The sequence below is a fragment of the Carlito syrichta genome, unplaced genomic scaffold (genome assembly GCF_000164805.1).
Source record: "Carlito syrichta isolate Samal-C Ts95f unplaced genomic scaffold, Tarsius_syrichta-2.0.1 Scaffold303213, whole genome shotgun sequence".
In the NCBI taxonomy this organism is placed as follows: Eukaryota; Metazoa; Chordata; class Mammalia; order Primates; family Tarsiidae; genus Carlito; species Carlito syrichta.
In genome coordinates this window covers 144,134-169,919 of record NW_007247309.1, presented here as the reverse complement: position 1 = coordinate 169,919, position 25,786 = coordinate 144,134, and the positions used below count along the sequence as shown (strand labels likewise).

The 25,786-nt window shown below is 49.6% G+C and overlaps 2 protein-coding genes across 2 annotated transcripts in view; one reads left to right on the top strand and one right to left on the bottom strand.

Moving 5' to 3' along the window:
- The window catches only part of LRPPRC (leucine rich pentatricopeptide repeat containing), a 106,993-nt gene extending 98,545 nt beyond the window's left edge, over window positions 1-8,448 (top strand). Inside the window, exons 35-37 of the mRNA XM_021712369.1 lie at window positions 768-852; window positions 5,652-5,794; window positions 6,556-8,448. Of these exons, the coding sequence (XP_021568044.1) occupies window positions 768-852; window positions 5,652-5,794; window positions 6,556-6,612 (285 nt within the window). The 3' untranslated portion in view covers window positions 6,613-8,448. The remainder of the gene's footprint in view (window positions 1-767; window positions 853-5,651; window positions 5,795-6,555) is intronic.
- Window positions 8,449-15,381: 6,933 nt separating this feature from the next.
- ABCG8 (ATP binding cassette subfamily G member 8) overlaps window positions 15,382-25,786 on the bottom strand; it is a 22,092-nt gene continuing 11,687 nt past the window's right edge. Inside the window, exons 4-13 of the mRNA XM_008058109.1 lie at window positions 24,922-25,160; window positions 24,265-24,397; window positions 23,883-24,152; window positions 21,069-21,231; window positions 20,899-20,982; window positions 19,578-19,777; window positions 18,890-18,966; window positions 17,827-18,094; window positions 16,860-16,987; window positions 15,382-15,519 (exon numbers count right to left, since the gene is read on the bottom strand). Coding sequence (XP_008056300.1) covers window positions 15,382-15,519; window positions 16,860-16,987; window positions 17,827-18,094; window positions 18,890-18,966; window positions 19,578-19,777; window positions 20,899-20,982; window positions 21,069-21,231; window positions 23,883-24,152; window positions 24,265-24,397; window positions 24,922-25,160 — 1,700 coding nt within the window. The remainder of the gene's footprint in view (window positions 15,520-16,859; window positions 16,988-17,826; window positions 18,095-18,889; window positions 18,967-19,577; window positions 19,778-20,898; window positions 20,983-21,068; window positions 21,232-23,882; window positions 24,153-24,264; window positions 24,398-24,921; window positions 25,161-25,786) is intronic.

Genomic DNA, 25,786 nt, shown 5'->3' with positions numbered 1-25,786 from the left:
GGATCGCCGGAGCCCAGCAGGTCGAGGCTGCGGTGACTGGGAGCGGTCACTGCACTCCAGTCTGGGCGACAGAGTGAGACTCCAACTCAAAAAAATATATATTCAACTGAATTCTTCACCATTTCCTCATTTTGGTACCTAAAGATACGCCCTTAGGATTTCAAGACTTCCTGGTATGGTTACCAGTTGACAAAAGAAGCAATCTTTATCATATGCTAGAAAACTATTTTTAGAAATGTACATGGGGCCAGACTCGGTGTTTCGTCCTATAATCCCGGCACTTTGGGAGGCTGAGGCAAGTAGATTGCCTGAGCCTACAGGTCTAAGACCAGCCTGGGCAACTTGACGAGACCTCATCTCTACAATAAATCAGAAATTAAGCCAGGCATGGTAGTTCCAGCTACTTGGAAGGCTGAGGCGGTAGGATCGCCGGAACTCAGCAGGTCCACGCTAGGGTGGCCATGAGCATGCATGCCACTGCACTCTAGCCTAGGCAACAGAGTGAGATGCTAACCACCGCCCCCCACCCCCCGAAAAGAGAAAGAAATGTACGTGGAATTGCATTAATTTGTGAAAAGGACTGCTTTGTTTTGACTGTAAATTATTGAATCAACATCAAATGCTAAGATTTCCAGAAGGGAAAATATTTTGTCCATTAAATTGAATAGACAGTTCTGTGGTATTTATTTCAAATATAATTTTGATATATCAGTGTCCTGTTTCATTGTTATTTTGAGATTTTGATAATGTTACCTGTAATTTCCTAGATACCAACTCTGCACTCTTTGTTGGAATTGATTCCTGAGTTACGTGATCAGGAAACAGCATATGCCTCCCTCATGAAAAGCTATGGTAATACATTTACGCTAACTATATTTACATGTTTTTAATGTTTGTGGTATAGCCAACAGCTCAACGTAATACTAAATATTAGATAATTACTTAACGATATAAATGATTCACTTAGTTCTAAAACATATTTTAGAACTATGTATGAGAAAAATATGAAAGTATTCCTCAAAGTTTAACATTAAAAATATCCCTTAGCATCTTCAGAGCAGTCTAAGTATTGTATTGAGTAGGATCGCAGGCTCCTGGAAAGACCTGGAATTCTTCTTGGACTTATGTGTTGGCAACTGATTGAGTTCCCCCACGGTCTGCCACCTGACATGTAGCTTGACACAGGTGCTCATTTAAGACTCATTTAGGCTAGGCACAGTGGCTCACACCCATAATCCCAGCACTTTGGGAGGCCGAGGTGAGAGGATTGCCTGAGCCTGCAGGTTCGAGACCATCCTGGGCAACTTGGCAAGACCTCATCTCTACAATAAATCAAATAATTAGCTGGGCATGGTGGCACGTGCCTGTAGTTCCAGCTACTTGAGAGGCTGAGGCAGAAGGATCACCTGAGCCCAGCAGGTTGAGTCTGTGGTGGCCAGGAGCCTGCCACTGCCCTCCAGCCTGGGTGACAGAGTGAGACTACAACTCAAAAAAAAAAAAGACTGTCGTTTAACTTGCCTTCTTCTTCCTTCGGTACTCTCTGCCTGCCTGCCTGCCTACTCCTTTGAAGTGACAGGCCCTTGATTAAAAAGTAGTGCAAAAGCCGGGCTCAGTGGCTCAGCCTGTAATCCCGCGCCTTTGGGAGGCTGAGGTGAGTGGATTGCCTGAGCCCTCGGGTTCAAGACCCGCCTGGGCAACTTGGCGAGACCTCATCTCTACAATAAATCAAAAAATCGGCCGGGCATGGTAGTGCGTGCCTGTAGTTCCGGCTACTTGGAAGGCTGAAGCGGAAGGATCACCGGAGCTCAGCAGGTCGAGACTGTGGTGGCTGGGAGCAGCCACTGCACTCGAGTCTGGGCAACAGAGAGAGACTCCAACTCAAAAAAAAAAAGTAGCTCAAGGTTTTACCTTAAGTCCCAGTTGAAATATGTCTTTTAACTAGCTTGTGCCTTGACAATCGTATATGAAAGGAAGCCAGTAATCAAGATGAACGTTGCCTTTTCTAAGTCATGATCGCCTATCTGCCACCCACGAATTTGCTCACTGGAAGCATGAGGCAAACAAAGAATTGCTTAGTTGATTTTATTTTTGGCAGGACAGCAGGCTCGTGAATCATAATAAACTGGTTCTCGATTTTTTACCCTTATGAGGGGGAACATACTGTATTTCAAAATAGAAATATAATCATAGAAGTCACATTTGCAATATCAAAATATAAGTGTACCTCCGAGATACTGTGAGTTCAGTTCTGAACCATCACAGTAGAGCAAATATAATGAATTAAGTGAGTCACAGGGATTTTTTTTTGGGGGGGGGGGTTCCCAGTATATCTAAAAGTTATATTCGCACTATACTGTAGTCTGTTAAGTGTACAATAGCATTATGTCTTTTAAAAAATGGCATACCTTAATTAAAAGATACTTTATTTCTGAAAAATGCTAACAATTGTCTGAGCCTTCAGTGAGTTAGAATCTTTTTGCTGGGGAAAAAGACAACAGTGATGTTTGCCACATTGATGGCCTCTTCTTTTCGTAAAAGATTTTGCTGTAACACTTGATGCTGTCGGTTAGCATCTTACCCACAATTGAACTTCTTCAAAATTATCAACTAGTGTATGTAATAATCTAAATCCTTTGTTGGCATCTCAACAGTGTTCACAGCATCTTCACCAGGAGTTACCTCCATCTCAAGAAGCCACTTTCTTTCTCGCCCATAAGAAGTAGCTCCCCATCCATTCACACTTCATCTTGAGACTGGAGCACTTCAGTCCCATCTTAAGGCTCCACTTATCATTCTAATTACCTTGCAGTTTCCACCAGATCTGCAGTCACTCCTGCAGTTATACAGAAGTCTTGCACCCCTCAAAACCATCCATAAAGGTTGGAACCAACTTCTTCCAAGCTCCTGTTAGTGTTAATGTTTTGTTGTCCTCCCATGAATCATGGATGTTCTTAATGACATGTAGAATAGTGAAACCTTTCCAGAAGGATTTCAGGATACTTTGCCCAGCTCATGAGAGGAAGCACTGTATGTGCCAACTACAGCCTTAAGACACAGTTCTTAAGTAATAAGCTTGAAAGTCAGACTAACCCCTTGGCCCATGGGCTGCAGAATGGATGTTGTAGTAGCATACATGGAAACAGCATTCATCTCCTTGTACAGCTCTTGGGCGGTGGTACATTGTCAGTGAGAAATAACATTTTAAAAGGAGTTTATTTTCTGAGCAGAAGGTCTCAACAGTGAGCCTAAATTATTGAGTAAACAGATGTGCTTTCATTCAGGCTTTCTTGTTCCCTCAACAGAGCATAGCCAGAGTAGAGTTAGCATAATTCTTAAGGCTCCTAGGATTTTCAGAATGGCAAACGAGCCTTGTCTTAGCTGTATTATCCCCCAACAAGAGGGTTGGCTTGTCCTTTGAAGCTTTGAAGCCAGGCATTGACTTCTTTTGAGGTATGAAAGTCCTGGATGGTATCTTCCTCCAAAATAAGACTGTTTCATCTGCATTAAGCTGTTTAATGTAACCACCTTCAATGAGCTCACCTAGGTCTTCTGGTTAACTTGCTGCAGCTTCTTCATCAGCAAGTGCTCCCTCACCTTGGACTTTCTTTTTTAGGGAAGACGGCGTCTTCCCTTGAACCTCTTGAACGAACCTCTGCTAGCTTCAGACTTTCCTTCCGCAGCTTCCTTACCTCTCAGCTTTCATAGAATTGAGGAGAGTTAGGGCCTTGCACTGGGTTTGACTTTGACTTGAGTCAGTATTGTTGCTGGTTTGATCTTCCCTCCAGACTTCCAGACTTAAAGCATTCTCCGTATCAGCAGTAAAACTGTTTCAGTTTCTTATCATTTGTGTGTTAACTGGAGTAATACTTTTTTACTTTCCTTCAAGAACGTTTTCCCTGCATTCACATCTTGGCTGGCAGTGTGGTACAGGAGGCCTGCCTGATTTCTGGCCTGTGCATTTCCTATGTGCCTTTCTCTCTAAGCTTCATCATTTCTAGCTTTTGATTTAAAATGAGAGACATGCGACTCTTCTTTTCACTTGAACACTTCGAGGCCGCTGCAGGGTTACCAACTGGACTAATTTCAACATCATTATATCTCAGAATAGGCCCGAGGAGAGGGACAGGGATGGGGGACTGGCCGATTGGTGGAACAGTTAGAACCCCCACCATTTCTCAGTTAAGTCTGCCATTTTATGTGGATGTAGCTCCTGGCACCCCAGAAGTCACAATTGTAACATTGAAGGTCACAGGTCACCATAACAGATATAATAACAATGAAAAGGTTTGAAATTTTGTGAAAATTATCAGAATGTGACACAGAGACATGAAGTGAGCACATGCTATTGGGAAAATGACAGTGGCCTCAGTTGAGGCAGGGTTGTCACAAACCTTTGGTTTGTAAAAAACACAGTATCTGCGAAGCACATTAGAGCCGAGACATGTCTGTGACATGGAATAGTGTCAACACGTAAAACTGTGTTGCTACTGCATTCAGTAGTTCAACTTGGAGGATGAGGACAGGCGATCAGGAAGTAAAGAAAGGCAGGATTCTGGAGTCCTCTGAGCAACTTCTGAGAAAAAGGTTGAGCTTGAGCCCTTGACGGTAGTCAGGATGGGTTCAGACGCTTAGGGAGGGCAGCTAAGGATTCACACAGGAAACCGGCAAGATCTGCTCTAGCTCAACGAAGCTGGTGAGTCACCCACCTAGGGGTTCCCCATGGTGCTGCTAGACTTGAGATTGGTTGCACAGCACTGGTGGAGGGTAGGGGGTGGTTAAAGGATTGAGTTACCAGCAGTAATTGCTAGCAGAGGCCTGATAATCATGACAGTACACTAAAAAACCAAAATTTCTGCAAATCAACCAGAAGTGCCAGCTCAACTTAGCTCCTAAGCTATTTTGTCATTCATTTAAGTGAAATATTTGTATAAATTGTTACTATCTCCTTATTGGATTTTTTGTTTGTTTGTTTTGTTTTTTGGCCATTGTAGTTAACTATCTTCTCCATATAGAGTCCTTCTGATGTTGCCGAGCTGATGATATTGGTGTAGATATCCATGTAATTTGTATGTCTCTTGCCACAACAGGCCCCGGATTATAAGTGTGGCTTTAAATAGGAGAATCTAGGCTGGGCCCGGTGGCTCATGCCTATAATCCCAGCACTTTGAGAGGCAGGGGCGAGAGGATAGCCTTACTCAGGGGTTCGGGACCAGCCTGAACAACATGGCGAGACTTCGTCTCTACAGTAAATACATACACATATAAACAAACAGAAGAAACTTGAATGGGTTGTGTGTGTGAATTTTATGATTTAGGACTTCAGTTAGTGGTGGTCACTTTAGCTGTCATACTCTTCAAAATAATGTAATAACTTAAATGCATGGTACCATTTAGTATTGTTCTGAAGGCCTTTAAATATAGCTATATGTGTCATTTTTCTTCTTCAAAGTGAGTGATGCTGAATGAAAGGTGTGGAGAAGGAGCGAAGGGCTTTGTAAATTCTGAATGTGGCTTCCTACCTAAGGTAGTTAAGTGGTCATTTGTCATGGGACAAAGGGATCCACAAGTCCCTGTGTGGCTAGGTGTTTTGCTGAAAGAGGAAGATAGATTGCCTTATCTGTGGTTAACATTTTCTTCTTTAACTTTGTCAGTCTTGGACAAAGATGTCACATCTGCTAAAGCACTGTATGAACACTTGACTGCGAAGAACGTCAGCTTGAATGATCTGTTTCTCAAGCGTTACGCGCTTCTGCTGAAGAACGCTGGGGAGTCCGTCCCCTTCACTGAGCCCCCTGTGAGTATTTCTTAATTAAGGGGGAATATACCCCTACAGATTTATGTCCGCTTCATAACAGTATGTTAAAGAGTGGGTTGGAGACTTAATTACATGAGGATTAGATTTCTGTGCGGAACACGCAGGGGAGGGCCCGAGGGACTGCGCCGCCTGCCTTGGCTGTGCTGGGGGAGCTGCGCTCCCTGGGGCTGAGTTTTGAAGTACAAGGGCCGCCTCAGACCTGCAGTATGAGCTCATCAGATGTCCTTGGGTGCTTCTCTCATCACGTCACCTTGCAATAGGATTCCGTGGCCCAAATTTCAGTGGTCAGGCATATTATGTCACTGTTAATTACATGTTCACTTTAAGTGAGTTGGTTTTTATTTCCTCATCTAGGAAATTTTGTTTTCTTCAGTAAGAGAAATCACAATGTAGAATTCCTTTTGATTGTGTCATTGAACTGAAAGTCACTACACCATGTTTATTTCAAGCACTTCCGCCTTCCATTCCAGGGGTAAATACCTGTGCACACGTGCACACACATGCAGCAGAGGCTTCTGCTCCCAGCTGTAGCTGTGAACGTGGGGCCTTTGAACTTGTGGTTTCACAAAACAAGGAAGAGTGCTGAAGCTGAGGGGCGGCATCTGCCACGGGTCCTGCCAGCTTAGCTGCCAGTCAGCATTGCTATGATTTTTGTAGTGCTGTATGATTTTGAGGTTTTGGGCCGTCACCTCTGGCCGGTGACTATCTTTAACGTCCTTCCCTTTTGTTCTCCTTAACAGGAAAGCTTTGAATTTTATGCAAAGCAGCTCAGAGAATCAAATGAAAGCCCTTCGTGAAATAAGCACGACTTCATTTTGTGTATATTTGTGATTCTGTGTCTACATGTTATTTTTGAATATATTTGAGAGGAAAAATAAATGAGAAGCTACTTTATATACTTTTATTTGTAGTGCGTATTCAGTATCTTGTTGACAATAAGTGTTACTCTTACTGGATTTTTGGAGTAGTTTCTGCGCCATAAATCCACAGCATTTTCTTTAATGTTCCTGATGTGTGAAGCATCATTTCAGGGTTCTTCTCCCAGTTGATGCTTTTGTTTCCCTGCTCTATCTCCTTCAAGCGTCACTCCCTTATTTAGAGCTCGCTTGTGAGTTTTGTTTACCTGGAAAATGTTGGTGCTGGGTGGAATGATGCTCAGTGAGCTCCAAATGCCTCGTATCCTGTAACAGCTGCTGACCTGCGGGAAGTCCTGCGTGATTTTCTAATTCTGTAAAGCGTCGGCTCTAGGAGTCACCACATCCATGCTTCGTCACTTTCCACTAAGAAGCAGAGACCCAAGAGACTGTCGCTTGCCCTTGGTCAGGGGCTGTTGGCCAATGCCAACTGCCGCGGTGGCTTCCATGTCCCTCTTTGTGGAAGCAGAGCAGTGTGTTTCCTCATGCTTTGACTGCACAGCCACACACTGCAGCAGGCCTGCTGCTTAATACTCATATCCTGAAAATATGTGATTTCCTGTTTGAAGGGGTGAAGTCTTGGTTTGTGTTCAGTTTGGAGAAATAAACGTTATCCCCATATTGACTTTCATGCCTGTTGATATCTACACTATAAGTAATTACTCCAAAAAAAAAATTTAAGATGGGTCATCAAAACAGTTACCATTACAACGGTGTCCTAACATGGAATATTGACCTGTTAGGGGATGAGTCATTAATTACCAAAAACATTGAAAATGTTTTGAGAATTATTCTCACTTGGGGGTAGTCCGTTTGAATTTGGTGACTGCCTTCTCCTCCAGCCTCAGTGCTGACTTGGTTCCCAGGGTTTACATCAGGGGAGACCTTGCCTTGGAGGCTGCACCGGCCTCTTGCTCGTCGAGCTGTTAACCTTCTGCCTTGTGGGACCCACCCTCCTGCACGAGCACCTCCTTCAATGCTGTTTCATGGAATTGGACTTACGGAAGCAGGGGGCTCGGCCACTGCTGAGTCCCAGAGCCGAGTACATAGTGCAGCTCTTCAGGTGCAAGACCTGTACGTGTTAGAGTTCTGCTGTTGTCTGCTGATTCAGGAGTCTCACCCCTGTGCACCTGTCTTTAGTGGTTCCCTGAGGCCTTATTTGCAGTCCTGCTAACCACATGTTAGTTGGACCAAGTTTAATTGACATTGAAATAGGTCTGTAAGGTGAGGCGTCACCGTGGGGCATAATCTGAACTTCACAATCATCTTGGGGGAAACTGAACATGCATGCAAATCTCATGTGCATGCAAGGATGCCCAGCCAGTTCTGGTAAAGTATGGATCTGGCACAGGAAATAGATAAACCCTCTTGCCTAGCACTCTCAAAGCAGATAGGAGCACTGAAATAAGTGTTAACAACAGACTGCAGCCAAATATCCTTAGCACTGTATTGGTTTCCCTTTTGCATGTAAATACTTAAAGTATAATAATTGCATATTCCAGATGCTTTCTAAAATAGCTTAATTGAAATAATAAAAATAGCAGATAAAACTTAGCAGCTCTCTATATTACATTTAGACTCCAATCAGAAGCAAACATCTGATTCTAACATGTCATCATAGACTTTTGGAAAGTATAGTATTTTTTTAATATACGTGTATTTGGACTCAGTATAATTTTAATGTGTGAAATGCTTTGAATAAAGTATACTCCAAATATCTATGGGCTTCTTTATTTTTATCTTATCAAACGTCTGCATGAGTGCTTCAAGCCATTTCAAGTGACTTCAGTTCTAAAATTTTAAATGGAAAGAGGTGTGGTGACTTCTGTTGTGGCCAGAATTTCCTTGTTAAACAGCTGGTAGATTGTGGGGAACCAGCGAAGCCACTGCTTACCTGCTTTATGGACAAGCAGGTATTTGAGATCTCTGAGGGAAAGTGTTAGCAAGAATTGGAAGCTAGAGCTTGGACGTCTGGTAAATGAACCCCCAAAATGCAGGGGGTTTATCTTGCGTCATGTCTGCAGGAGTGGTTTCCATCCCCACAGATGGCAGACCCACCACCCCCCGCAAAGGCGGGCTCCACTTCCCCTTCTCCGTGGATGCCCACGAGATCACTGTCACCACTAGCTCTGCTGCTTTCTCAGACCCTCACCCCCAACCAGCTTGTTCCCTTTCTAGGTCTCCTACCAATTCAGAGCAGGCATCACACCTTGTGTCCACATAGCGTGAGTCCGTAAGGACCAGGTCTTGGTCTCATGTTTCTCCAAACCTTGCGCAGCCCCCGGCTGCGTGCTCACAGTCAAGTAAGTCTAGTCGTTTCTGTGGGTCTACGTGGGCAACCGCACCTACTACCATGATGAGAAAACTTAGGCCCACACAGGCGGATTTGCCCAGAGTCAGTGATCCATCTCCCGGTGAAGACCCTCACTCAAGTCATTTGCCTCCTATGAGAGCACAGAACAGAAGTGATCCCGTTTAAAGGCTGTTAAAAGTCAAAGTGGAATCTAAACCAAAGAATATTTTTTTAAAAAAACTTTCACGCTAACATATGCTCCCACTTTTTGACCTCTTTACACCAAGGTGATTTTCAACCCTTTCATCAAGTCCCAGTGCTGGGCGTCCTGGGGAGTGGATGTGTCCCTGTCACTTCTTAAGCTTTTTGCAAATTGCTCTCCAATGCTGTTTGTTTCTCAGGTCTGCAGTGTGTGTACCCCGCACACTTTTTCTCATGTCTTTGAGCCCAATTTTCATGTAATAATTCACCTTTCTGACAAACCAATATGTGTAGCATTTCTATATTCAAAAGCAACATTCCTGAGGCATGGCCAAGCTCACAGCCACGGGGGGTGCAAAATCACGGTAATTCATCGCTTTGCTGTTGTACAATCACTCCCGGGAGTGTTTCCATTAGAAATGTATACTGCTTTCAGTCCTGCAGACTTTACAAAGCCTGCATTATGCAACCTCAGTACAAATAAAGAAAATGGCTGCATTAGCGAATCGAAAATAGGCACTTATCTTTTTTCTTTTTTGCATAGAGGAAAAACACACATCTTCGGGGCTAGGTAGAGCAAAAACATTTAACCAACTTCAGGCTTACGCCCTCGCGCGTGTTTGGGCGATGCTTGCCTGTTGAGATCTACCCCTAGAGAGTCCTCGAAGGCGTCCTCTTCAACCGGCCCCCAGACATGCGCTTGCTGTGACACTCTCTTCATTATTTGTTTTTGTCTGTTTCTTGCTCAAAGCATTGAGCCCTCTCATTGCTCTGCAGACCTACCTATTAGAACAGAGCTGGGCATGGTGGGCGCCCAGGACTCATCACTGAATGAATCGTGGGCACAACACCTTTCCAAACCCTGCTCTTTTCCCACTCCAAGCCTATTCTTTTTGAGATGTATGGTTTGTGGGCATTGGAGGGTTTCCTCTCATGCCCTGGTCTTCATATGGGTTCTAGTCATGAACTCTCTAGCTTAGAGTTAGGACCTTGGGGGCCGAGGCCCAAGGAGTCTTTCAAAAGCCGAGTGCCCACAAGGATAGGAGGCCTCTCAAGCGATGTATGTCATACAAACTCAAGTTGAGCCCAACCACAGCACCGAGGGTCTGTGCAATAGTGAAATCAGCAAGAGCGGTATTCCTAATATGGGACAGTGGGGCTTATGAGCATTTGGGGGAAACAGGGTGACTTCCAATGTTACAAAAGATAAGACAATCGTATGGTAACTGCACGTGCGCATAACTAAGCACGGTGACACAGAAGACAGAGGAGTGTGGTATGTGATTAAAAATCTCAGCCCACTGCTGAAACATCGTTTTAATTACTGGCTGCTAACACCACATGCGAGGCTGTTCCCGGCTCTCCAGCAGAAAATGGGCTGCACTCCACTGGGCTGCCTCCCCTGCCGAGGCTGCCTGGGGCAGAGCCCGTGTGATGTGGACACAGGATATTGCTCCATACCCAGGCCACCTCAAAGGAAGAGCCGATCATTGTCAAGGACGAATGACAGATGACTGGAGCTCTGAATTGCCTCATTCAGACTATTCGCCAATAAGGATGCTTGTCTTCCAGCATGAGCACTGGATATGTTTCCCAAATAAGCACAGGTCAAGCAACAGAACGCATCACTCTCCCTGCACTCCAGTTCCCAGTTCACTTCTTGGAGCCAGTTTGGTGCCCCAGACCCCAAGGCAGGCAGGGACCAGAGGAAAGTGGTTTGCAGGCTGTGCTAAGCTCTGCTAGGCGACTATTCGAGTCTCAGTAGAACCCCTGGCCCCAGATCTGTCACCACTTGGATTTAACAGATTTAAATATCTGCTGCTAGGTGTTTAATTTGGGATCAAGACAAGAATTAAAACAAAAGCAGGCCAGGTGCGGTGGCTCAAGCCTGTAATTCCAGCACTTTGGGAGGCCGAGGCAAGAGGATTGCCTGAGCTCAGGAGTTCAAGACCAGCCTGGGCAACTTGGTGAGATCTCATCTCTACAATAAATCCAAATAAATAAATAAATTAGCTGGGCGTGGAAGAGATCGCCTGAGCTCAAGTAGGTTGAGGCTGCGGTGGCTGTGAGTATGTCACTGCACTCCAGCCTGGGCAACAGAGTGAGAGATGCTGACCCCCAAAGAAAAAAAAAGAAAAACAAAAGCAAAAGTGAGATCTTCTTCTTTAGGCTGCTTAATCCAGAGCAAGAACACATCTTAAATACTCTTTATAGAACAAGGCAGTTTAACAAAATATCTGGAAGTATCTGGGCCGATATAGGTAATCATTTTCTGTTTAATTAAAATAGCATAACTTGAACTCGGAGGGCTTAAAGCGGAAGTTTTAAAACCTTTACCTTTTGATTAAGAGTCTACAAACTACAGCCAAGTCCTGCATATGTCAAGTCCTGCAAGTTCCTGTTTTTTATTTATAATATTCGTAAATAATATGAGAACACGGCCACACCACCTGTGCTTTGCTCCTGTCTATGGTTGCTTTTACACGGTAGAAGCAGACTTAAATAACTGCAACAGAGGCCACGGGGCCCACAAAACTAAAATGTTTACTATCCCACCCTTAACAGGAAAAGTTTGCAACACAGGCTTTTTGATAATTGCAAATAAGCAGATCTCCACCCTTTTGCAACGCTGGGCAGGGCTCAGTGAACAGCATGCCTGCCTCCAGAACCTTGGTTCTTCTTTTTCGTAGTCTCACATGCCTTGGAGAGTGGTTTTTTGTTTGTTTTATTTTGTTTTTCTGAGTCAGGGTCTCACTCTGTCACCCAGGCTGCAGTGCAGTGGTGCAATCACAACTCATTGCAGCCTGCATCTTCCGGATTCAGGCTATCCTTTCACCTCAGCCTCCGAGTAGCTGAGACTACAGGTGCATGTCACCATGCCCCAGCTAATTAGAGGATTTTTTTTTTTTATTGAGTTGGAGTCTCACTCTGTCACCCACTCCCAGCCATCGCAGCCTTGACCCGCTGGGCTCCAGCGATCCTTCTGCCTCAGCCTTCCAAGTAGCTGGAACTACAGGCGCACACTACCACGCCCTGCTAATTTTTTGATTTATTGTAGAGATGAGGTCTCACCAAGTTGCCCAGGCGGGTCTTGAACCCACAGACTCAGGCAATCCACTCACCTCAGCCTCCCAAAGCGCGGGATTACAGGCTGAGCCACCAAGCCCAGCTTTAGGAGGATGTTTTAAACAAATCCATGGAATCAGAATCTGGTGGTGGGGTATCTATTGGCCTTAGTTAAAGCTCTAGTGTGGGCAACCAGGTGGAGAACCACTGCCCTAGAAAAAACACTACTCTAGGGGGAAAAAATACACTGCTCTAGGAAAAAAACCCACAAAGAAATGACAGCTACTGGAGTTTTTCTCTCTCTCCTGCCTTTGCACTTTGCCCCTTGCCCCTCCCCCTGTAGCCCAACATACAGAGCCCACCGAGTTATTATGGCCCTTTGCAGGCTGAGTGGTGAGCTTACAAAGTTAGGTGATGTGTCTTAGTGGCTGTCAACCCTCCCCGAACATTCCTGGGGAGTTAGAAAAACAGTCCAATGTACTCTTGTTCCTTCCCTCCTCTTCATTCAGGCCTAAAACTATCAGGTGACCACAAAGGAGGGGATAGCCGAGGAGGGCACTGTGCAGACCTGGGGACAGCTTGATGTAGCAGAGCCCAAGTAGAGTGAGCAGGATGTCCACACAGGGGCTGGTGGGTGGTGTAGATGGGAGACTCCTTACATGCAAGGGATTGATCAAATGAAAAAATACTGTAAATCCCCTACATACGAAACTTCACATTATGAACTTTAAAGTTGTGCATGTGCTTTTTAATGTATTATTTCTCTCCATCAGGTGTCAGTATAGCTTGTTAAAAACATACAGTACTATTTAGTGGATTGTGTTAGTTGGGTACCTAGGCTAACTTTGTTGGACTTACAACAAATGGACTTACGAATGCACTCAGGGAACCGAACTCGTTCATATGTTGGGAACTTCCTCTATTGTCAGTATAATGGAAGACAGCTTCTCACAATTGGAGAAGAGGGAAGAAACAAAAATCAACTCCATGGTGCTGGATGGGAGTTGGATATTACCAGTGTGAACTCATATATGTAATTGGGTATGTACACACACACACACACACACACACACACACACACACACACAAATCCCTAACTGTTCACTGAGTGGCCTTGGGAGCAGAGATGTCCCAACAGCAGTGAGCATACCTGTTACTTAGACCATGGCATCTAAACACCATTTTCCACTAAAAGAAACCAAGATTCTTGAGAGAAACAGCTGATTCCAGGGCGGGAGTGGGAAAATACAAGATGACCCTGAAACACTTTGTTGTGCAACAAACTCCTCAGAGAATGCTGGGGACATGTCAAAAGGATGCAGAAGCCAGCTTGAAGGGTCTCCCACTGGCCAAATCAGGGACAATGTAAGCACACAAATTAATAATGATAGTCAAGAACTGTAACCCATTGAATAAAACAGGAAATCGAAAGTCTGTATGGATAAAAATTTAAAAAGGAATACTTGGGAGGTATAGTGAGGAACAGTTTCAATTTGCATAGTTTCACAGTACCAGCCTACGAAATGCTTATAAATGACAAAGGAGGGACATGGTCCCTTGACTGTGGCGAGGCCTGGCAGACGCCCTCTAGTGAAGGGATCAAAGTGAGCTCTGTCAGTGTGGGACAAGCTGACTTCACGTGCCCCCATAGGAAGCACCGAGCAGAACGCAGCGTCCCTTCTGTGACATTCCTGCCAAGGGGGCGTGGCCTCTGCTTAATCATGAAAATACATCAGACAAACCCAGATGGAGAGAGAGCTTCCAGCAGCTTCCCAGGGTCAAGGTCATGAAAGTCAAGGAACGCTGAGGAGCCTTTTTCAGCGGAAGGGGATCAAAGAGACATGACAACGAGAGCCACGCCTGATTCGATCTGGACCAGCTCTCTATGAAGGGCATCTCCAGGACACCCAGTGAGTGTCAGGAAGAGGGCAGAGCTGCGCCGGATGACAGCCCCAGGCAGCGCCCAGGGCCCACACCTGGGGAGTGTGGAGGGCACGTAGGAGCAGCGAACGTGCACGGAACACCAGGGGGTCTTTCTTCGAGACGGACTCTGGCTCCACGGGGCTGGGTGGGGTCTGAGACTCTGCCTGTCCAACCAGCTCTAGCAGTGCCCAGAGCCTGGGGAGTTGGTCCCCAACAACTCAGGCATGAAACCTGCAGCTTGGGCTTGACCATTTCACGCCCTGGCCACTGTGAACGGTTTGAAGCTGACCCTGAGGTGCTATGCTAGGTGGCCTGGCTGAGCTGACACCGCCTGCCTCTATGAGTCCCTTTGTCTTCTGGAACCATCTGGGCCTTCCAAACCTTCCAGTGGCTCAGGCTGCCTTCCAGCTTCCCACTCCCGAAGCCACCAAAGACTTTTCTGCCCCTGCCCTCATGACTCCACAGCAGCGTGGCCACGTGACCTCAGCAAAATGAATCTGTGCCTCGGTTTTCTTGCCTGTAAAATGGGATACCGCTTACCTCAGAGGGTTGTTTTGAGAATTGAACGACGGCATCCACATAAAGTGTTTGGCACTGTCCTGGCCACAGAATAGATGCCCGATAGGTGTTTAGTTGTTCATGTTGGCTTTGGAGGCCGTGACCCCACCCAAAAGGAAGGGACGGCATCTCGCTGGCATGTTTAAGGCCACTTTCAGTGTGGAGAGTGGCTGACCACAAAGCTGGGGGCCCCTGGACGATGAGGCCCAATCTTTTGTAGCAGTTATTGTTTCCTCTGGGTTCCAGCGATGCCTGCCCAGCCGAGCTACTCAATTCGTGCTTAATCTGCTCCCATCCTATATCGGGTTGCCTGCATACATACACGTCAAAAGGAAATAAATTAGCAACATTGTAGGTGCCACCAAGGACAGGCTGTCTCGTTCCCGGTCTTCGCCCTCTCCTGCCCGGGAGCCGAAATCCCTTTCGACTGTCTTTATTCTACTGCCATCCTGTGGCTGGTCTGTGCCACTGCAGCACCACGGGCCGAGTGTCGCTGAGCCCCTGTGTCGTCATGGTCCTCGGGGTCCCCAGGGAGGGGCTGCGTAGGAGGAAGGGAGTGCCACCAAGGCTCTACTGGGGTCTCCCGCCTGCAGGCAGGAGCCTGGTGGGAATCACCAGTCTTGACTCGATTTCTGTTTGATGAACCGTAAGGACACATAGTACAGGACCATGAAGCCGGCACTGATGCCAATGACGATGAGGTAGATGGCGTAAAGCGGGTACGAGTTCAGGTCCATGGCGCTGAGGATCTGGAGACACAGACACTCAGTGAGCTCGTTAAGAAGACGTTCGGGGGCCTGTCCATTATTTATTTATTTATTTATTTTTGAGTTGGAGTCTCACTCTGTTGCCCAGGCTAGAGTGCAGTGGCACGTTCACAGCCATCTCAGCCTTGACCTGCTAGACTCAGGTGATCCTTCCGCCTCAGCCTTCAATAGCTGGAACGACGGGCGCGTGCTACCCTGCCCGAATAATTTTTTGACTTACTGTGCAGATGAGGTCTTGCCAAGTTGCCCGGGCTGGTCTCGAACCCCTGGGTTCAGGTCATTCTCTTGCCTTGGCCTCCCAAAGTGCTGGGATTACAGGCTTGAGCCACCATGCCCAGCCAATTTTTTCAAGTCAGTCTCACCCTGTTGCCCAGGCTGGAGTATAGTGGCACGATCATGGCTCACCGCGACCTCGACCTCCTGGGCTCAGGTGATCCTTCTAGTTCAGCCTCCCAAGTAGCTGGTACTACAGACACACACCACTATGCTCTATTAATATTTTTATTTTTATTTTTTTTGTAGAGACCGGGTCTAGCTATGTTACCCAGGCTGGTCTCAAACACCTGGACTCAAGCAATCCTTTTGCCTCAGTTTCCCAAAGTGCTGGAATTATAAGAGTGAACCACTGTGCCCAGCAATTAATTTCTTTTTTTTAAGAGACAGGGTCTTACTCTGTAACCCAGGTTGGAGTACAGGCTGGCACGATCATGATTCACTGCAGACTCAAACCCCTGGGCTCAGGCAATCCTCTTGCCTTGGCCTCCCAAAGTGCTGGGATTACAGGCTTGAGCTACTGTGTCTGGCCAATTTTTTTTTTAAGGCAGTGTCTCACTCTGTCACCCAGGCTGGAGTATAGTGGCACAATCATGGCTCACCGCAACCTTGACCTCCCGGGCTCAGGCAATCCTGCCATTTCAGCCTCCCAAGTAGCTGAGACTACAGACACACACCACCATGTCCTGTTAATTTTTTTATTTTATTTTTTGTAGAGACCAGGTCTAGCTATGTTGCCCAGGCCTCCCAAAGTTCTGGAATTATAGGCATGAGCCATTGTGCCCAGCAATCAATTTTTTTTTTTAAGAGACAGGGTCTTGCTCTGTTACCCAGGTTGGAGTTTAGGCTGGCACGATCACGGCCCACTGCAGACTCCAACTCCTAGGTTCAAGTGATCCTGCTCCCTAAACCTTCCGAGTAGCTGGGACTACAGACTATAAGCACCATCACACTCAGCTATTTTTAAGTTTTCTTGTAGAGATGGGTCTTACTATGTTGCCCAGGCTAGGATGCCCATCACTTTCGAATCCGAGAGCTTCCCTACTTACTTTGTCTCCTGAGACTGAGACGGTGAAGTTGCCCATCTGCATCTTATAATCACACTTGCTAAACTGAATTTTCATCAACCCTTCAAAACACCATCGGAGAAAGGACACCTTGGATATCCACGTGGGCACTGAAGACAGCAAAAGCCACATTATTCACACGAGCTCACCCACCTGCAAAAGGGTGCCACCCACTCTCTGGGATGTGCTCTTGTCTACAAGACAGGGCCGGGGTGGCTCCAGCCCAGGGGAAGCAAGTCCCCTGAGGCGGGAAGAGGGGGAAGAGAGGTGGACAACGGGCAGAGGAGTAGCTGAGGACATGGGCCGGGGCCGAGGGAACTGAGAGGCGGCGAGTCCCCCTCACACTTGATCTGTAACAATCCCAGAGAGTAACTGAGTGATATGCACACACGCTCAGCTTCCCAGAGCCTGCAGCCCTGCACTGGAGAGGACGGGGTCTGTGCTCTGATCCTGTGCAGGTGTCAGGGTATGGGGGGAGCTCTGCCCGGGTGCGTCAAGCGAGGCCCGTGGAAGGTGGGGCCTGGCATCCCAGAGACAGCTAGGGCACCCGTTCGGAGGAGCGGGGGTAGAGGGGGCTGGGGCTTCAAACTCCAAGGGCTGGGGGCTGCAGGGAAGGAGCAGCCCGGGAGGGACACAGAGGGTCTCAGGTCACAGAGGCCAGACTCGTTAGCAGCTCGGGCTCACATGACAGAGGCTGGGCAACAGAACCACGGAACATTTCAGAAGGACTTAGGAGGCTGAATGGCCAGGCTCACTGATAGATGATAGAACGGGAAGGCGGGGAGAGTCAAGGGTGACTTCCAGGGTCAGCCGTGGGGATGGGAGGTGCCCTCTGTCCCCTCTAAGAGCATCACTCCCTCAGCCTGCAGGACAGCGGGCACGGGCATCTGCTTCCAGAAGGTCCCAGAGCTGGGCCTCGCCCGGGCCGGGGTGGGGGGCACAGACTCACCTGTCCACAGGCTGTTCAGGCTTATCATGAAGCCCCCGGTGAGGTAGAAGGAGTTGTACAGGGCGTTGCCGAAGAAGGAGGCCATGTGGAAGGTGGGGAGCAGACCCGCGACACACAAGGCCATGACCCGGCAGCAGAAGACCACCAGCCACACCAGCAGGAAGTGTAGCAGGAAGGGCTCGGGGCCCGGCCGCAGGTTGGCCAGCCAGTAGGTGGGCATCCCATAGATGACGATGTAAGCGCAGTGTTCTGGAAGCTCCCCTAGGATCTGCAGGGAACAGCCGCACAAGGGTGTCACCCGCCCGCTGTCTGCCGTCATCTCAAATCACTGAAAGGTACCAACGCCCAGCGCACACCACCACACCCTGCTTGTTTCTTGATTTTTTTTTTTTTTTTTTTGTAGAGATGAGGTCTCGTGATGTTGCCCAGGCTGGTCTTGAACTCCTGGGCTCATGCAATCCTCCTGCCTTGGCCTCCTGGGATTACAGGTGAAAGCCACCACGCAATTTAATTTTTTTTAAAGCGGCAGGGTCTGGTAGATTTCCCTCCTGATATATGAGCTCCTTGCTTCCCACCACTACCCTGTAGATGCCAGGTGCACCCTCTCTCTGGGGCAGTTCAACCCGTTTCCCCCGGGGGAGGCAGTAACTGCCTGCTCCCCTAAAACCCAGTTTCAAGTCCTTACCCCTCCTGATCGGACCTAGTAGCTGTGTGGCCTTGGGAGAGCCGCCTAACCTCTCTGAACCTCTGCTTTCTGCAAATACCTGCCTGACCTGCTCCTATAGGGAGGCTCTGAAGAGCTAAAGCATGCTGGGTGTTTCTTTTGTAGGTTTCTGCTGACCAGAAAAGTATCATTCCTGGCCCATGGTCCTGGTTTTCTGGTAAATGTTTAAAAAAAAAAATCAAGTCTCCGAAACTCCCCCAGGAAGTGTGGCATCTGAAACCACAGAGGACCAGTCGCCCCATGGTTCAGAAAACGCTTCCCCATAACAAGCATTCTCCATCTCACCCTCTACCCAGGGCAGGGAGAGTGGGGGGCTTCCACTCAACCCTGTCCAGTCACCTTGGCAAAGAAATATGGACCCGCGGTGTAAAGCCCGTCTTCCAGTTCATAGTACAGCATTGCCCTCTCTGAGTAACCTAAAAAGGGGGAAAGGAGAAGAGGCTGAAAAAGTGAAATTAATCTACAGTGTTTCTGTGTTTGAGTCTCTCTTAATATGATTCAAAGTCGTTATATTGCCCAAATCGCATCAATTTCTTTCTTTCTTTTTTTTAATTTGTAGAGATGGGTGTGTCTCGCTATCTTGTTGCAAGTTTCAAACTCCCGGCCTCAACTGATCCTCCTACCTCGGCCTCCCAAAGTGCTAGGATTACAGGCACAAGCCATCATGCTCAGCCATAAATTTCTTATGTCTTTTTAAACGGACCTTGAACAATTATAAGGCTATAAGAAAGCGGTTGGCAGTAGTGGGAAACTGTCAGGGGAGGGAGGGGCATACCTCTTCAACAAGGGTAACTGCATGATCAATGTTTGCATACCTAACCCTGAAATGTACCTCATATCTTTATAATAAAATTTTTTTTAAAAAGCAGGCACGGTGAAACCTTCCTAATTAACCAAGAGGACTCGGTTGTAATTGGCTTTCATCTGCATACTAATGGGTGAACTTCACGATGAAATCATTCGGTGAGGACTCGGAGGTGGCCGGCAGGTGTGGCTGCTGCAGGCCCAGGCCCCAGGCCACACTCACACTTGGAGATGACGTCCAGAATCACGTTGAAGGGGATGAGAGCGCCGATCATGAACAAGAGGGCTGCCGTGTCCATGAAGGGGAGCTGGATGCCCCCATGGCCGTAAAAGAGGAAGCCGATGGTCAGGGACATCAGGCAGGCCTCTGCCCCGTGGATGAGGAGGGTGGGCAGGTCCCGGAAATCGTTGGAGATCTGCCGGCTCAAAAGACAAGAGAGAGAGCTGCCGAGGAAGCAGGAAACGCCGGCCCCGTGGAGCTTGGGAATGCCACTTCACCTCCGCAAGCCTCACTTTTCTCATCTGTAAAATGAGAATAGTAAAACCCACCTCACAGAGCTACTTTGAGGATTAAATCAGGAAATTGATGAAAGCGTCTGTTCCACAGTAAGCACTTAAAAAGTGACTGTTATGTTTTTTTTTTCTGAGTCAAGGTCTCACTCTGTTGCCCGGCTAGAGTGCAGCGGCACGCTCATGGCCACCGCAGCCTCCCCCTCCTGGGCTCAGGTGACCCTTGTGTCTCAGCCTCTTGAGTAGCTGGGACCTATAGTCCAGAATCACATGAGTTACCGCGTCTGGCTAATTTTTTTTATTTGTTTGTAGAGACGAGGTCATACTATGTTGCCTGGGCTGGTCTTGAACTCCTGGGCTCAAGAGATACTCCTGCCTCGGCCTACCAAAGTGCTGGAATTATAGGTGTGAGCCATAGGGCCAACCTACTATTTTTAATTTTTATTTTCTTTTTTGTTTCGTTTTTGTTTTTTTGAGTTGGAGTCTCACTTTTTCTGCCCAGGTTGGAGTGCAGTGGCATGTTCACAACCACCGCAGCCTCGACCTGCCAGACTCAGGTGATCCTCCCACCTCAGTTTTCTAAGTAACTGGAACCACAGGCACACACTACCACGCTGGGCTGATTTTTTGATTTATTGTAGAGACGAGGTCTCACCAAGTTGCCCAGGTTGGTCTCGAACCCCTGAGCTCAGGCAATCCTCTCGCCTCGGCCTCCCAAAGTGCTGGGATGACAGGTTTGAGCCACTGCGCCCAGCTTATTTTCTTTTTGAGACAGGGTCTCGCTCTGTCACCCAGGCACTCTCTCTCCCTCCCCACTTTTTTCGCTCCTTCCCTTCAGGATCATAGTTCACTGCAGCCTCAAACTCCTGGGCAAAAGCGATCCTCCTGCCTCAGCCTCCTAAGGACACTACTTTTTTTTTCCAGGTGATTCCACTTTTGCCTCCTCCTTCAGGCCACTTGGGATAGAAAAGGCTTGAAGTGATACACACAGACTTTGGGGGCCGCAGGGCTGTCGTGAAAGGACAGCTCATTACCGGATCAGTGTGGTGAATTGCTGCACGGCCCCAGGTGGCTTTGCAGGAGCTGGGAGGCAGCTGCTGTCCTGTGGGAGGTCCGGGCTGTGGGAGGCAGAGGAGGCGGCCAGGTTGTGGGGGCGACCGCCCTGCAAGGGGCGCTCCTCCCAGGGTCGCCCGGCCTACCTTACCTCCCTGCACAGGTGCCCACGTCGAGCTCCCTGGGCTCTGCTTTCCACAGAAAGTCATTTAAGTCACGCACTTTCTCCAGAAACAAGGCTGCAAGTGCCTGAGCTTTCTCCCTGGTGGCCACTTCCTGCTCTCTGCTGCGCTTGTCGATGCTGGTGAGGTCCACTGTGAACAGAGGATGTGGAGCTGTCGGGGGCGGGGGGGGGGGGCCCCTGGCACCTGTTCCCACAATGCTGAGCAGCCCTGGGCGAGGGAGATGGCACGTGCTCCCATCCTCAGAGAGAACCACGAAGCCGTGGTCAGAGCAGAGTGACCTCCAGGGCTGGCCCCTCCCCCACCAGGCCTGACCATGTCTGCAGAAGCCCGGGGGACAGGCAGAGGGTCAGGGAGTGGACATCAGCAGAGGCCCTGGCCCCAGTTCCACCCAGGATCCTTCCCTCCCTCCCTCTTTCCTTTCCTCTCTTTCCCAGAGCCTTGGCTTGGTCAGGTTTACCTCTCTCTTCCCCCCCACTTTTTTCCCCTCCCTCCCTCCTTCCCCAGAGCCTTGGCTTGACCAGGGGTATCTGTCTTTCCCTCCCTCCTTCTCTCCCTCCCTCCCTCCTTCCCTCTCCTAGAGCCTTGGCTTGGCCAGGGTTACCTCTTCACCTCTCTCCCTCTTCCCTCTTCTTTTTGTTTTTTTTTGAGTTGGAGTCTGGCTTCCCTCTTCCCTCTTTCTGCTTTCCTAACAGAGTTGTGTCTAGGCGGGGAGTCCTATAAACCACAATGGATCCCCTGGGTTGCAGGACTGAAGCTCAAAAGACCAAATTGCTGGGCTGGGTGGCTCAGCCTGTAATCCCAGCACTTTGGGAGGCCAAGGTGAGTGGACTGCCTGAGCCCACAGGTTTGAGACCAGCCTGGGCAACTTGGCGAGACCTCATCTCTACAATAAACCAAAAATTAGTTGGGCGTGGTAGCGCGCCCTGTAGTTGCAGCTACTCGGAAGGCTGAGGCGGAAGGATCGCCGGAGCCCAGCAGGGCGAGACTGCGGTGGCTGGGAGCGTGGGAGTGGCCACTGCACTCCAGTCTGGGCGACAGAGTGAGACTTCAACTCAAAAAAACAAAAAACAAACAAACAAAAAACAAATTTCCTGGGCACCCAAGGCCCTGTGCAGTTCCTGCACCCCAGAGTGGCAAGGGGTCCCTGCCCCAGGGCTTATAGGCAACAGCCCCCCTCCCCCTCCAAATAATAATATAAAAAAAAAGAAAAAGAAAAGTTTTCCAGTCTGCTTCAGCCATTTGACTTCTGGTAACCCCTCTTCGGGGTTACTTCAAATGACTCACTGGTGGCCAGGTTGGCAAGTGCCCTTTGCCCCCATTCTGGGGACAGCTGGCCTGAGGATGACACACTGGCAGGAAGCCAGGCTGCACCTGAGCACGGAGAGGGCAGTGACCTCTGCGTGAGTTCATACAGAGTAAACAGGCGAGGGCGGTCTGTCCTCCTGGGGGTGGGGTGGAGGGTGGCTTGGAATTCTGGAAGGTCAGCATGGGCAGTGGGCCAGGAGGCAGGACATCTCAGTCCTGTGCCTCACAGCCATGCCGGGGCGACCCAGGTGCTCAGCTCTTGGAGCTCGCGTCATCCCATCTGTAAAGGAGGAGATGACCGTGGCCTGCTGGGGTGTGAGAGTCAAACTGGAGACCCGCTGGAGCTGGGCACTCTGGGGCCGAACATGTGCCTTCAGGAGATGGTGAGGGCCTTGCCCCAGCTTGCCATCCTGGGAGGAACCTGGGGCTCCAGGAAACCTATGGGACAAGCTGCAACTGCTGCTTCCAGGGCCCTGGCACAAGGGAGTCACCTGTGCCACAGCCATGCCCTTCCTCGGCACTCAAGATCCAGGCGCTAGTTCCCAGGGAGGGAAGGCAACTCTCGCCTCCTAATGAAGGAAGTGGCTTGTGCTCCCCTGGGCAAAATCCGCTGAGGGTTCAGGACACCAAGCACGAGGCAGTCTGGGGCCGTGAGAGCAGCTTTCCTGTCTCGAACTTCATGGGCCAAAACCACCGAAGAGGCTCTGAGCTGGCCCCTGGGCCCCTCTCCTCTCCCCCGCCGCCACCCCCATCGCCACCCCCACCTTCCAGGCCCCAACCTCTGTGGGTCTCCAGGGCATAGTCTTCGGACTTCCTGGTGGCTCCCTGACCTTAAAGATCCTGTTTCCTACAGAGTCTGAATAAAGATGACAGTTGCCTGTAATCCCAGCACGTTGGGAGGCCGAGGCGGGGAAGATTGCCTGAGCTCAGGGGTGCGAGACCAGCCTGGGCAACATGAGGAGACCTCGTCTCTACGATAAATTAAAAAAATTAGCCGGGCGTGGTGGTGCACACCTGTGGTTCCAGCTATTTGGAAAGCTGAGGTAGAAGGATCGCCTGAGCCCAGCAGGTCGAGGCTGCAGTGGCCGTGAGTGTGCCACTGCACTCCAGCCTGGGTGACAGAGTCACACTCTGACTCAAAACAGAAAAAAAGACCACAGTTGTAGAAATGGATCCGAACACTCATGGAGTCGGCCCTCTCTCGTCTTGGGAGCTCCTGGAAGTTTCTAGTCTGTTGTGCACAGAAGGGTAGCTGCTGGTCAGAAGCTGCCTTTTCAGACCTCGTTTCTCTCTCATTCCACACCTGGCCGAACGCTGCACGTTCTCACCCCTCTCTGCTCACCACCCCATCCTCCCCCCTCCCCCGAAGCCTTTGGGCTTTCTCTCCTGAATCCTTTCAGCCAGCCCCGGCGGTGTCTGGGGTGTGGGGGAGGCCCCAAGTGCCAGGTCAGCGGCCGCTGGCTCTGAGGGCTCACCATAGAAGTCGGCAGGGTTGCTGTAGCGAGGACAGGGGTGGCCGATGGCCGTGAAGTACTGGACCATGTGCTGAGCTGCCCCCAGGTAGATGGTGGTGCCGGATGACATCAGGAGGACCAGGTCAAACAGCCTGAAGATATCCGAGCGGGGCTGATGCAAGGAGATGAGCACCAGCCGGTTGCCCTTGGCCAGCCTGGACAAGGTCCTCACCAGGTTGTGCGCCGTGAAGCTGTCAAGCCCAGAGGTGGGTTCGTCGAGAATGAGGATGCCTTCCCGCAGACAGAGGGGCCCGGTGAGCCTGGGCCCCTGGCCGGACCAAGCCAAGCCTGAGGGTGGCACCAAGTGGGCCCCTCTGCCCCCCTCCGGTGCCCGTGTCCTCACCTGGGTTCCACAGGAGCTGCACTCCGATGCTGACCCTCCTGCGCTCGCCCCCCGACACCCCCCGCAGGTAGGTGTTGCCCACGCGGGTGTCAGCACACTGTCGCAGCCGCAGCTCGGCAATCACGTCCTCCACCTGCGGACGAGAGGGGGGCTTTGAGGCCACCTCCCCCCGTGGGCTGGGTTTGTTGTGACCCGAAGCATAAAGATGCCTGCTCCTCTGGGTGGGCTTTAAGGATGGGGAGGACAGCCCAGGTTTATGGCCCTGTTGCAGCGTTTGCTCTCCTGATTCTTCCCCAGATCCTGAGCAGCTTCGACGTGCTGGGCACGGTGCCCCGTGTTGGGAACGTGGCCATGGGCTGGGGCCAGACAGTTGGGCTTCCTGCCCACGTGAAAGAACAGAAAACACACAAGCAAATAAACTCATCACACATCTTGACAAGTGCCGGGAAGGGACTGGGCGGTCTGAAATGGCTTACAGCAGGCTTCTGGCCTTAAAGAGGGCTGGGGGCAGGGGGTGGCCTGGGGTAGACTTGGGGTAGTGATGAATAGTGAGCTGAGTTGCTCAAACTTGACCTGTGGCTGCGATGGCAGGTGGGGTAGGGAGGGAGGGGGAGGATATTGCAGTTTCTCGGACCCTCACGGAGGTCAGTGAGTTACCCTTTTGTTACGCTGGGCCTGGGAGAAACTTCTGGGCAGGCGCATCTGGGCAATGAACGCCAGGGTCTCGCGGACGGTCAAGTTGGGAAGCAGCTGGTCATGCTGGCGCACATGGGCCACACACTTCCTCACCAGCTGAGGTGTGCCGGGCTGCCCGTTGATCCAGATTTGGCCTGACTTAATCTTGCCGCCGTGGTCTCGGCCGGTGATCACGTCCAGCAGCGAGGCTCTGCCACAGCCTGCAGGGTCACCAGAGTACATCCCTGGGAGCAGAGCTTCTTGGGGGGTCACTGCTCCCTGCACACTCTCCAGCACCCTGGACCGCGTGCTGTCCTTGTAGCCCCTAGAGAGGCGGCACAGCCCCTAGACCTTGATGGGCAGCCCTGGCACATGGAGCCCAAGCCCTCTATCTGCAGCTTAGGTGAGGAATCTGGGGGGGGGTTGGGGACACATGGAGGTGCAGGCCAGGTCAGCCGGTGGCTGCATGACAGGGGAAGGGGGAGTCTTGACTGCCATAGGCCTGCCAGCGTGCCTGGAGTGTTCCTCCCCTCCTGCTGCTAACCAAGGTCCTTTCTCCCCAAGAAAGGCTGATGTTAACTATTTTTAGCTGGCAAACATACCAGCAACGTCTCATCATTCAACGTCATTTGACTCAGAAGCTGGCTTCGTGAGAAGAACTAATTTGGAGCATTTACAGATTGTCTTTTAAAACCAGAACCTATTTTGAGAAGTAAATGAGAAAATGATAGAGAAATAATAGATGCGAAAATGATTTTAAAACTGCAACACAGCCGGGCTCGGTGGCTCAGCCTGTAATCCCGCGCCTTTGGGAGGCTGAGGTGAGTGAATTGCCTGAGCCCGCGGG